Here is a 12,946-nt window from a genome sequence, read left to right on the forward strand (position 1 = left end):
ACACGAGAACGACATCCTGGGATTTGCTTATCTAAAAGCATTTCTGAGATCTTAAGTAGTAGGAATTTTTAAATGAAATTCTCATTAGATTATGCCATCATGGGCCAAAAATCATACAAAAATAACTTATTGTAAGATTTTGGCCACATCCAAACTGAAAACTAGAAAAAGAAGAAAAAAAGAAAATTCATACAATTTCAGTTCAGAATGGATCAAAAACTGAAACAGGATATTTTAATCTAGGCATTCTATCTGAGCCCACCTGCTGGTGTTCAGCTGTAGAATCCTTGTCTCCTATGAGGGAGACCTGGGTTTGATTCCCAGATGCACATATAACTACAGCTATCAAGGCACATGCGACAGTTGTGCCTCTTCGGGGCCGCCTATCAGTGGTCCCGCAACACCGATCAAGGGCCAAGGGCCTGCCTTCTAGCCTGCCACGCCTTCTTGTTATTTGTTAGATTGGAAGAACTTAATCAAGCGGGAGGCTGCCTATTTTCTGTCTCGGTGCCTGAGGCACTATCTGCAGCTCCTTTCCTCCCCTTACACTGCAGCCCAAGCCTCGCAGATGTATCTGATGTTATTCATGTCTGCCCTACCCTCCGTGCCACGTGGACACTCTCTGGCTTGTCCCTCAGCCTGCACCCTCACCGGCGCCCTCTAGCTCATCTCACAGCCCGCGCCCCCACCAGCATCCTCTAGCTTGTCCTGCACTGCCCATTCCAGGACTTCTCGCCCATGCCTGCTCCAGGGCTCCTTGCTGCCCCCCTTCAGTCGGGGCTCCTCGCTGCCCCCCCTTGGCTCTAGGGCTCCTCACTGCCCCCTGGCTCCAGGGCTTCTTGCTGCCCCCTGGCTCCAGGCTTCTCACTGCCCCCTGGCTCCAGGGCTGGGGCCAATGCACCCCAAACAATGCTGCGCCCTCTCCGGTGCTAGGAACCCCCACGCTACTGTGGGGTCCCTATGAGGCCTCCTCCAACCCCTAACAGCCTCACCCGGTCCTCCGGTCAAAACAATAAACACAAGAACACAAAGCCCCTGGGCTACAACATAAAAGCTAGACCGTCCTGGTCAAATAAGAATCCATCCCTACCAGAGAGAGAGCGCACCAACCCCAGGAGCAACCAGGGGATGTTCCCACCATCAGAGTTCCCCCCTTTGTACTGGCCGAGTTCCTCCTCCCTCAGCCGCCAGAGAGAAACTGCCCTCCTGGCCTGCCTGGGCTTAAGAAGGGCTAAGCTCCGCCCCTTCCTGTCTCTAGGTTTCACTGGTTGCCCTAGCAACCAGCACCTGTGCAGTCCTGGTGACTGGCGGCTGAGCTTCCCCCTTCTCGCCACTAGGGGTCTCTCCCGAGCTGTTTCTGCTCTCAGTCGTAGGGCACCTGAGAGCTCTGCGACAGCACAGAACACCCAGACTCGGTCTGGCCTTTGGATCCTGTCTCAATGGTCTAAAGGTGGGGATGGAAACTCTGGGCAGCTTTCACTCCTCCATACTCTGCCTAGCTGTACATGTCAAAGGTCCTGGTAATCTCTCATGCATACACCATGATCTAGAAGTAGTTTACCTCTACTATCCCAACCCCCAACTCTAGAAGAAATTCCACTTGCAATTCATATCTAACTATATGCCCATGGGCAGATCCAGGATCAGGTTGAGGGATGTGTAGCAACACCCCATTTGGATGTGGCAGTGCTCACTACCCTGGGCTCTAGACTTCATGAAGGCAGGGGCTAAGGCCAGAGTCCAAGCTGGTGAGCTCACTGTGCATGTGCTATGCAGTCAAAGGCAGTATAACTGTACTGCTGCACCACCCTGGATCCACCCCTGTGTACATCTCTTTCCTAATAATGGACAGGATTGTCTTTGCATTTACCATGGAATAAATGTACTTGTACTGGAGCATAACTATGTGCAACAACAGTCAAAACCAATAGATACCTTCCTTTCCCATCAAAAATCTTCTAAGTCAAAATAAAAGTGACTTCCTGGTTGCATGTTTACATGTTTTAATGCTTCTAAACATGATACAGAGCTAATACAATAACAAGTCAAGATCTACAATTAGTTATGCAGTTCTAAGTTATGTAGTTCCATTGATATCAATAGAAATTGTGCATATAACTGAAGGCAGCATTTGGCATAAACATTTAACAAGCTTAACATCTAGCTCACCCAAGTAAATTCAAGTCAATATAAAAAAATAGCATTACATTCAAAGACCCTCAAACAAGCTACCACGAGATTCAGAACTAAATTTTTAAAAAAATCACTGAAACTTTTTACTCTAAATTTGCTTTAAAAACAATGTTTTTGTACCAAACTGAATTTCAGAGTAAGATGAAAACAGAATGGGATAGGTAGGATTATGAGAAAACTGTATTGCACCTCACATTGACCATCCTTTTAGAATGAGAGGTTTCCTGGAGACAAAGGTCATCCCGGCCTTTTGGTTGACCATTAAAACCTCTTTACACTCCCTATGATATCCAGACTTCAGGAATCCATTAGAGTCCTGTTGTCAAAGGATCCTACACTTCCACTTCCCAAAGAACTTCATGTTAAAGGGGAGACTTCCAGGTTAGGAAGAAAGTCATAAAAACCTAATGGAAACATTTAATGTTGCATTAGAATCTCCAGAGACTTTGAATCTGGGGACTGTTAGCACAGTATCCAACACACTCCTTCTAGCCTCAGACTCTCAACCCTGCTGAGGGTTTTCCAGAGGATCTGTGGTAGAAAGTATGGTGCCACAAAGGTGAGTGATTTTCTCGGTAGAATCAGAAAATCCAAGATTCTTTGGATATGTATGTATGACTGCACTACAAGAAATCTCTCTACATAGAATGAATATACCGCTTTCACAGTGGCACAGTTTTTTAATCAAGAGACTAAAAACAAAACTCCATAATGTATTATCACCATTTTACAGATGAAGAGCTAAGGCACAGTGAGACTGGTTTACCTAACTCACACAGGAAATTAACTGACTTATGGTATGTCCATACCACTTCTACTGAGCTCTCAGGAATATTGTTCTCAAGCACATGCCATTCACCTGCTCTTGCTTTGTATATGCCAAACCCAAAAATGAGGCAATAATATTGTGTTAAGGATACCCTCCTATGCCATTCTCAAGATTTCTGCTTCCAGCATGCTTGAAAATGGTACCCAGAGACATTAACTTCACTTTGTCACTAGTGAAGCTGGCATGAGTGGGCAGAGCCTATTTGAAAGTGGAATTTCCAGGAACATCTATTCCAGAAGGGGTAAAGATATATTCATATATCTCCTGACTCTCAGTCTCATGTTTTATTGACAGAACATCCCTTCCTTGCCCTCTTCTATTGTCCATACTGGTTGCATTAGACTTTTTGTTTTTTGCAGTAAACTTTTTTCTTCTTTCCTCTTTTATCTCTTCATGAATGTTTCTGTGTTCCTCTTTTTACATTTTGAACCTCATTTCATTGTTCTATTGTACTCCAAGGGTGTGTCCAGACAAGCATGCACGTGCAGCGCCTCAAAGCTGTTTGAGGCACCACAAACTGCACACAGCACATGTGCAACCATTCACTGTGCTGCTAATTTGCAGTGTGGCACCAAAATTAAACACCAGGAGATCCTGATATTAAAAAAAAGTACCACAAAACAAGAAAAAGTGGCACGGCACATGTGGCAGCAGTGTGCACTGCCAGATATAAAGCCTGGCTGTACTTTTTACACTGTATTTTCAACAGTAGGAGAGATTCATTTCTCAGTAACTAGACTCAAGTATTTAGGTCTTAAGCAGTGATTGAAACCTAAAATAATTTGCTAGAAATATGGGATATCATTATTCAGTACAAGCTCCATGTGATTTTAATTTTCAGTTCTTTTCTCATTTGTCCATTCAGCTGACTTCTTAACTACACAGTGAAGTCTCAGTACTATTTTCCAATAACTAGAGAGGTAAAACAAGAAAAAAAAATAAAAGAAGAATATAAAAATGTTGAGAATATAAAAGCTTCTTATGTAAAGCTTCACCATTTACTTTTTAGGGTTCTTTTTAAACTAAGGAACTATCATGAAAGGTTCTGAGTGAAAATGTTGACCATATTCAGCATATGACAGGGTTAATATCATATGGAATATCATATGGAAACTTTCCTATATATAAGTATTTTGTAATTTTTTCTCCCCCAACCCCCCAAAGCCAATAGGCATTTTATTTCTAGTTTCTAAGAGAAAACTCATCTCTAAAAAGTATTCTATATTGCTTCCATTGACTGAGAAATGTTGGCATCTTCTAACATGAGAGTAGGAGAATGAGGCGAAAAAATCCACATTCCATCATATGAAATGCAAAAACAGCCTAAAAGGTGTTCTAGCTGTAATCCTTAGATGAAAAAAATGACATTTTTGTTATTTTTTAAGAGGAAGCAAGAATTACGGTGTGTCCCCACATGCAGAGAAATGTGTTTGCCATTGCAAAATAGCAATGGTACATATTTGTGCAATGTGCTTTGGCACATGCCAAATTGTCCTGGGTGGGGTAGGGGAGATGAGGGCCAGCAACTGTACTGGTCCCAGCAGCCATACCTGGGGTCCTGGGGGCCTCCCGGGGCAACAGCAACACAGATCTGGCTGCATGGATCCTGGGCAGCAGCCAGAGCATGACTCTGGACAACCAGGCTCCATTTCTGGCAGTGCACACTGCTGCCACACGTGCTGTGCCGCTTTTTTGTTTGGAACTTTTTTTTAATACCAGGATCTCATGGTGTTAAATTTTGGTGCCACACTGCAAATTAGCAGCACAGTGAATGGTTGCACATGTGCTGTGTGCAGTTTGTGGTGCCTCAAGCAGCTTTGAGGCACTGCACGTGCATGCTCATCTGGACGCACCCTTAGAGTACAACAGAACAATGAAAATGAGGCTCAAAATTTAAAAAGAGGAAGCTGTATTGAAAATAGCTGCAAAAGAAAAATGTACTATTTTTAATCAGTTTCCATTCACACAGTGACAGATTATTAAAAAAAACACATGATGATTTCTCCATTTTCCATTCTGCTTTTTGTCTTTCAGTGAGTGAAGCATTTTTCAGTGGCACAGTGTTCTTCAACACTAGCAATTCATGTGTAACACTAACTTCTAATTTTGAAGCTCTGATCTCTGCAAGGTTTATTAGAATTGAATGTATACTTTACAGAAAGATGGTATAATAATTGCAAAGAAACCAAGCAATATAATAATACAAAAACATGTTACAGTGAAAAAACTATAAATACTTCTTTGTTCATTTCTCCAGTTTCTTCTGCCAACCTGTGAACAACTCTTTTTATTGCAAAATAATCTCCTGACATCTCATTAGTGCTTTTTGCATCACTGCTTAGCTTCACAGAATTTTAAAGAATAGTTATGCTCAGAAATTGACTCTACAATAAAAACATGTTATATCTTTAAATGATAAACAAATGTCTATTATTTATTTAGACTGGTGCCAATGTACAAAGCACAGAATTTATCTAAATAAACAAGTCAGTCCTAAGTGATTTGGGGCCAAATGATGTATGACTATCCTCACAAGACATTTAACATCTATAGGTTTTGAGGTTTAAAGACATGAAACTTGAATATTCCCTGGTATGCCTATACTAAGAATTTTCTGAATGATTATCACCAAGATATTTCAAATCAAAAGACAGGTTAGAAGATTTCCTTGCCTCTGTACTGTGCTTAATGCCCCAATTCAGGAAAGGGATTAAGGACATAACTTTTAACAATGTGTTAAGAATGTGACTTCAAGGCTCATGTTTAAAGTGTGTTCCTGAAACAAGGCCAAAGATAGCTAAATTTGTAAAATGTTGAATAGAATACGATTTCTACAATAGATACATTCTACCAACTCTTTTTGTTTAGTTTGTAGTGTATCGGTACTGTCTGCTCCGTCATGGTTTATGGCACACAGAATAAACGAAAATATAATTTGTTACCTTGTGGATAGAATTTAGCATAGCTGTCTCCAATTCAACTAACCACTTTTCAACTTGACCTCTAGCTTTAGATGTTGAGATTGTTTCTATAAGTTCCACCACCTCTCCTTCACTACTTTTTATATGGGTAATGTCTAAAACATCAGTAAATTCCACACTTGCAATTCCTTCAAAGCACTTTTTCAAGTGAGGCTGTACCCTGGAGAAAACAAAACGTAACAAGTAAAATGGAAACTATAAAAAGCTTCACATTTAGCAAAGTTCTAGAAAATTTTTCCACCAGTGCTATAAAAGCTCTAAAGGTACTTCTGAAAAGTATTTTTAAGAAATTAACATTTTTGAAAATATATCTGTTAAATTTCAAAAGCCTACTTATCCTCAAGGAACAGTAAATAATAATGATCATAATATATCATATGTAATATAAAGTATATTATATATCATCTAATGTATATTTTATATTATATATATATCTATAACATAATATATAATTATGATGATCTATTATGGATTATTATAAGGTAATATCTATGCAGGATGCCTGCCTTACATATATTATATGTATATAAATATTTGAATATCAATTACAACTTTTAAAACATTATTCATGTTGTCATCAATTCAAGCATTTAATACTAAGGCACCACTTCTTTAACTGTTAATTGTGCATTGTTTAATTATGCATTCCATGCAAATAATAATTATAAAAGATATAAACGTTGCAAATAGAACAATCAAACCCAAATTTAATTCTGCTGCTTGTGTACATGTATCACAGTACTGATTTTAGCTGTATGATGTGATTTTCTTTCCCCCCACAAGGTTCGCTGTCTCATTCACTGCACTGTGGCCACGTCTACACAAGATGCTGACTGCGCAGCAGTCCAATAGTACTACACAGCAGCATCACGTAGCAAAACAGAGACACAGCACTACTGCACAGTATCATTAGGCTACTGAGCAATAGCATCATGAAAAATACATTGGTTGGCACTACTGCACAGTAACTATACAAATACTAAATGACTGTGCAGTAATGACTACGCAGTCAGCATCTCATGTAGATGCGGCCACTAAGAACTTTTCACAGGATTGGCCAGTGGTAAAGTAAATACATTGTGGGCGCAACTATACATGTGCATATACTGCACAATAACTGAAATTACAGCTCAGTACGGGTGCATGTCTACACATGCATGCCCATACTGTGCAGTAAATATGGCAACTTACACTTGAGCATAAATTTGATACCTGCATCAGGCAGGTATCAAATTTATGCCCAATTACTTACTGCACAGTAATGCACGTATAGACACCTTACTGCACAGTAACACTGTGTGGGTGGACTGACTTGGGACTAACTTTAGAGCAGTGATTCTTAACAAGGGCGCCTCAAGCCCCTTTGAAGGGTGTCACAAGAAATGTGAGGAGATAAGGCAAGTGCACGGAGATAAGCACATAAGGACAGGCTCAAGCTGCAGGTATGAGGAGACAAGCAGGTAAAAGCAGGTTTTCCCTGCTTGGTGGCTCCCCTACCCCACCTGCCTAGCCCCTCTGCATTGAGGTAAATGTTGTAAATATTTTGAAATTGGGTGCAGCTCAATTCATAAAAGTTATGGAGGGGTGCCTTAAGTTTAAAAATATTGAAAGCCACTGATTTAGAATGACATAGTTAGCTGTGTTAGTATGAAATCAAGTAGAAGACAGGGTAGATTTGTACCTTATAAACTAACCAAAGTGTGTGGGCATTTCTCTCTCTCTCATATATATATATATATATATATATCAAAAGCCTTTGTGAGATGAAGTTCATTTTATTTAGATAGTGGTTATCTTGCCTTGATCAAGAAGTTGAAATAAATGGCCTTTCAAGACACCTTCCTGACCTATTTTTCTATATTTTTACGACTCCATAGGTGATTATAACAGGTATAACTAACCTGTTTTCCTAATCTGATCTGATTGCTACCTGAACACTCACTTTACCACAACAATTCTTAAATACCACTGAATTAATTTGATGAATTAACCTGAATTTAATTCAGATATTAAAAATGTAACTCCATTTGATTTGAATTCATTTCTGATAATACCTAATTCTGTAAATACTTCATGTGTATAACTCTCTGAATTAAAAAAAAAAGTTTTATGTATAGAAACTCCCTACAGCCATGCTTTTAGCTTGTATGTATTATGAGCCTTATACACACATCTAGCAAATATTACTGTACCGTGAAGGATCTTTGGTCTCTGAGAGAATCTCAAGGAGTTCATCATTAGACAAGAAAAAGAATCTGGGGAAAAAAAGACGCTTCTTCTCTAAGTAATCATTAAGTCCCTTAAGAATTAGTTCCAGAAGTTCATTGCACTTCTTCAGCTTTTCCAGCATCTTATCTATCATCACAACTATCAGAACATGCTTGTCCTGAAAAACAAAATACAATTATTCCATCGGAAAAGGGTAATGAGATACTAATAGTGCAGAAAAAATTGTAGAGTAACTGTCTTGGCTTCTCTATTTTACTTCAAATTTTAACTAGGGCATGCCACATCATAGATGTTTAACATTTATCTTCTCCAATGTCTGCATTTTTGGGGGTGTAGGTTAATATAAAGAAACCGGAATTAAAGGGACATTAATATAAGATCCAGATAAGCTCAGTTCCTCAACTGATATGGATCAACATAGCTCCATCAACTGTGATGAAGTACAGTATGTGCCCCATAATGTTCAATCAGACTACAAAATTCTCTAATACCTGAGATCAGAAAGATTGATTTTTTTTAAAGAAAAAACACTGAATAATTTTATGATTATCAGTAACACTGAACAGGGTTGCCAACTCAAATAATATGTTTTTTTACTGACAAACTGTAAGATTTTTACTGACAACAAAACTTTTCTGCTAATATGTTTTACTGATATATGCTTTAGATAGTGGGGTAGTGGGGTCCTACAGGGTTTGGTCCTTGGACCTGTACTCTTCAATATCTTCATCAGTGACTTGGATGTGGGTGTGAAGTGTACTCTGTCCAAGTTTACGGATGCTACTAAATTGTGGGCTGAAATGCACACTCTGGAGGGTAGGGAACGATTGCAGGCAGACCTGGACAGGTTAGAAAAGTGGGCAGTACACAATAGGATACAGTACAACAAGGGCAAGTGCAAAGTGCTGCACCTAGGGTGCAAAAATATCCAGCACACCTATTGGCTGGGAAGTGACCCTCTCAGCAGCACAGAAGCAGAAAGGGATCTCATAGTCATAGTGGATTTCAAGATGAACATGAGTCATCAGTTAGCAAAGCTAATCACACTTTATCATGCATCAGCAGATGCATGACAAATAGAACCAAGGAGGTGATATTTCCCCTCTATGTGGCACTGGTCAGACCACAGCTGGAGTACTGAGTCCAGTTTTGGGCACCATATTTCAAGAAGGATGTTGATAGACTCAAGATGGTCCAGAGGGGGGCCACTTGTATGGTTAGGGGCTTACAGGACAAGCCCTATGAGGAGAGACTGAGGGACCTGGACCTCTTCAGCCTCCGCAAGAGAAGGCTGAGAGGTGATCTTGTGGCCACCTACAAATTCATTAGGGGGACGCAGCAAGGGATTGGAGATCCTGTGTTCATCAGGGTGCCTCTTGGGGTAACAAGAAACAATGGTCACAAACTGACAGAGAGCAGATTTAAGCTAGATATCAGGAAAAATTTCTTCACAGTAAGGGTGGCCAAAATTTGGAATGGGCTTCCAAGGGAGGCGGTGCTCTCCCCTACCTTGGGGGTCTTTAAGAGAAGGCTGGATAGGCATCTGGCAGTGGTCATCTGACCCCAGCACGCTTTCCTGCCAATGCAGGGGGTCAGACTCAATGATCTGCTGAGATCCCTTCCAACTCTAACATCTATGAATCTAGATCGGGGTCAGCAATGTTTTTGGGCACAGTGCCAAAAACATCCACAATCTTGATTTGTAAGATGTTGGCAGGGGAGCCGCAAGAGGCCTGATCTTTGTTGCGGCAGAGCAGCCCAACCCCTTCCCCGCCATCTGCCCTAAGGTACATGTGCCAAGCAAAATGCCTGTGTGTGCCATGAACTGGCACCTGTGCTGGGGGTTGCCTACCCCTGCTTTAGATAATGTAAATGTACCTCTTCTTCCAAGCACCGCCCTGCTGCCAGGCCCCAGTTAGAAGGGTTCTGTTCAAATTTAGAGATTTAATATAAACCACAGTAAAAAAAGTTAAAAAGTTCAATGAAATGTTCTTGGGTTGGCACCCCTGCTTGACCACAGCAATGGTTCCATGCTGTGCTGCCCATCCCCCTGCCAGAAGTCCAATACTCACTCCCAACAACTGGATGGCAATAACTGCATCATGCACCGTGATATCCACACCCCAAATTTGCCCCCACTGGTCCCACTCCTCCTGTCCTGGCATGGTCCCCCAAAGAAGCCTACCTGCAACTCAACAATATTACAGGCAGCCTGGGACACAGCAACAGCAGCACAACGTTCAGTAAACATTCCCCCACACAGTGCTGCACTCCCACTCTGCCACCAGGTGGTACTGCTCTGCTATGCTGGAGTTTCAGTTAGGCTGCAGCTTCTTACTGTTTTTACTGATGATTAAAGCTTTTTTATGGACTTTACTAACTGTCAGTTTTAGCCTCATCTTTTACTGGCAATCAGTAAATTTACAGACAGCTGGCAACCCTGACCAATAACCAATTTCAAGCAGGAATTATATCATAAGACAAAAGCTCATCTTTGCAGAGTCAGAAAAGAGTTTCCCTCTCCCCCATGGAAAATATTACAGTCAAGAGCCGTGAAGGCCTAGAGCAAGGATGTCAAATATATGGCCCACCAGCCAAATCCAGCCTGCAAAATCCTGCCATGTGGCTCCTGGTGTTGCACCTAGGTCTGATCAGACCCACACAGGCACAGGCCCAATCTGTGGACCAGATCCAACTCACAGATCCCCTCCTTCCCTCTCCCCTCCCCACAGCATACCTGATTGGGAAGCCACTCCAGCTGGTCTGAGACCCAATGCTGCATGTAGCATGGATCCTGGAATAGCTGGAACAGGCACCGCATACAGCGCAGTCCAGCCAGAGTGGTTGCCTTGGCTATATGTGCTGGCTGCCACAGCCAGATCACACCACAAGCAGTACCTGCTCTGGGATGTACACTGCACTAGCTCCAGCCAGTCTGGGACCTACATTGCACATGGTGTTCACTGGTGCTGTGTGCTCCATGGATCCAGGTGCCCCATGGATCCCGAAGTAACTGAAATAGGTGTGGCATACAGCACAGCCCTGGAGCTGCTAAGATGGCTGCTGTGTGCAGTGCAGCTGCCACTCAGGCTGGACTGCACTTTATACGGTGCCCATTCTGCACATTACAGAACTGTGGCTACCAGATCAGGTATGCTGGGGGACCGGGGGGGGGGGCGGAAAGGGAGCCCACAGACTGACCCCAAGACACTCACTCGGCCTTCAAGGCCAAATGATTTTAACACCCTTGGCCTAGAATGTTCCTACTTAAGCAAGCTTCTGAACTGTAAAAGAATGCCAGATTTGATTAGCTTTTTACTAATCTAATATGGCAAACTGCATGTTCCAAATATTCACAATTTGCTACATGTATATATTTAGACATTTTGTTAACTAAATAACAAAAGGTAATATTACGAAAACATAAAGCAAATGTTAAAGTTATATTGTTTTCAAATTCAGTAATAGCTGGTAAGATTTATGGTTTAATGCGTATGAGATTTGTTTATAGTTTGTGTGTGTAGAAAGTAGAATTCAGATCAAACATTTCATTTTACCACTTATAAATTGAGGATTACAGCAAACAAAACTAATTTAAAGCTACTGCAGTTACTAAAGAGTGGTATCTGATTTAACATAAATGAAACATAAAAAGAGGATTTACAGACTTGCTAGTTCTAAAATATGCAAACTAACTTAAGATAGTGTAAAGTTGCTTTAGCTTCAAATTTTTTAATTTAATGGAACTTATGATCAATGTAGAGCCAATTATACATTGTATCAAATACTGGCTTTTAAAAGTAAAATAAAGATCTAAATCAAAAAGCATGAAAAATACACCAACCCGTTATTTGTTCTTTTCATTATGCATATAATTATTTCTGAATATAACACATAGCTGCAGTCTAACTCCCTATGAAAGACAGAATGCATTGCTTATGTACTTGATTTTGTTAAGGGACATATATGCCTCATACCTGATCAGAGTATTTCCTTGTAAATGAAGCACACTCACTTAAGCAAAAAATCATGACACTTCTTTATATTTTGTTAATTGTTCCATAAATGATATCAAGTCAGAGCAATCCGAATTAAATAATTACTCATAATGACTGAGCTGTCAAAATTCAGGTACAGCTAATGCTTGGTTTTATAACAATCTTTAAATGTGAACAGTACAATAATACATATACGTTGTCAAAGTAAAAACTGTCTTTGGTTTTCTTTCATATAAATAAATACATTACCACATAATTTTCTGTGTATAATTGACCCTGCAGTTCAAACTCAATCTAAAAAAATCTTACCTGGTTATGTTTTGATTCTTTTCATATAAGAAAAAAATAAAGATGTCCATTTTCAGAATGGGCTTCCTATCTAGAGTTCTGGTGAAGCATACATTCTAATATTATAGAAGCCTTAATCTGTCTGTCTGTCTGTCTGTCTGTCTGTCCATAATGCTTTATTCTCACTCTGATTGGCTGACTGAAACAACCAATCAGAGTACAAATACAGCATTGGGACAGGAGGTGGTAGCACAGCAGAGCACCACCATGATGGCAGACACACAGGGGACAGAGGGTGGGGCGACGTCAGCACAACTAGCCTTGCCCCTCCCCCACCCTGCTCCTTGGAGGTGGTGGCAATGGCACAGAAAGAACAGTGGGGGCTAGGACAGCAGCACTGGCCTCGCCCCCCTGCCCTGCTCCCTGCA

At 40.9% G+C, this 12,946-nt stretch overlaps 1 protein-coding gene across 1 annotated transcript in view; it reads right to left on the reverse strand.

The window, feature by feature from the left end:
• Positions 1–12,946, reverse strand: part of DNAH7 (dynein axonemal heavy chain 7) — a 257,096-nt gene that overhangs the window by 178,307 nt on the left and 65,843 nt on the right. The window contains exons 19-20 of the mRNA XM_019522878.1: positions 8,196–8,389; positions 5,965–6,163 (exon numbers count right to left, since the gene is read on the reverse strand). Coding sequence (XP_019378423.1) covers positions 5,965–6,163; positions 8,196–8,389 — 393 coding nt within the window. The remainder of the gene's footprint in view (positions 1–5,964; positions 6,164–8,195; positions 8,390–12,946) is intronic.

This window comes from Gavialis gangeticus, unplaced genomic scaffold, assembly GCF_001723915.1.
Source record: "Gavialis gangeticus isolate Ggan-Ray unplaced genomic scaffold, GavGan_comp1, whole genome shotgun sequence".
In the NCBI taxonomy this organism is placed as follows: domain Eukaryota; kingdom Metazoa; phylum Chordata; order Crocodylia; family Gavialidae; genus Gavialis; species Gavialis gangeticus.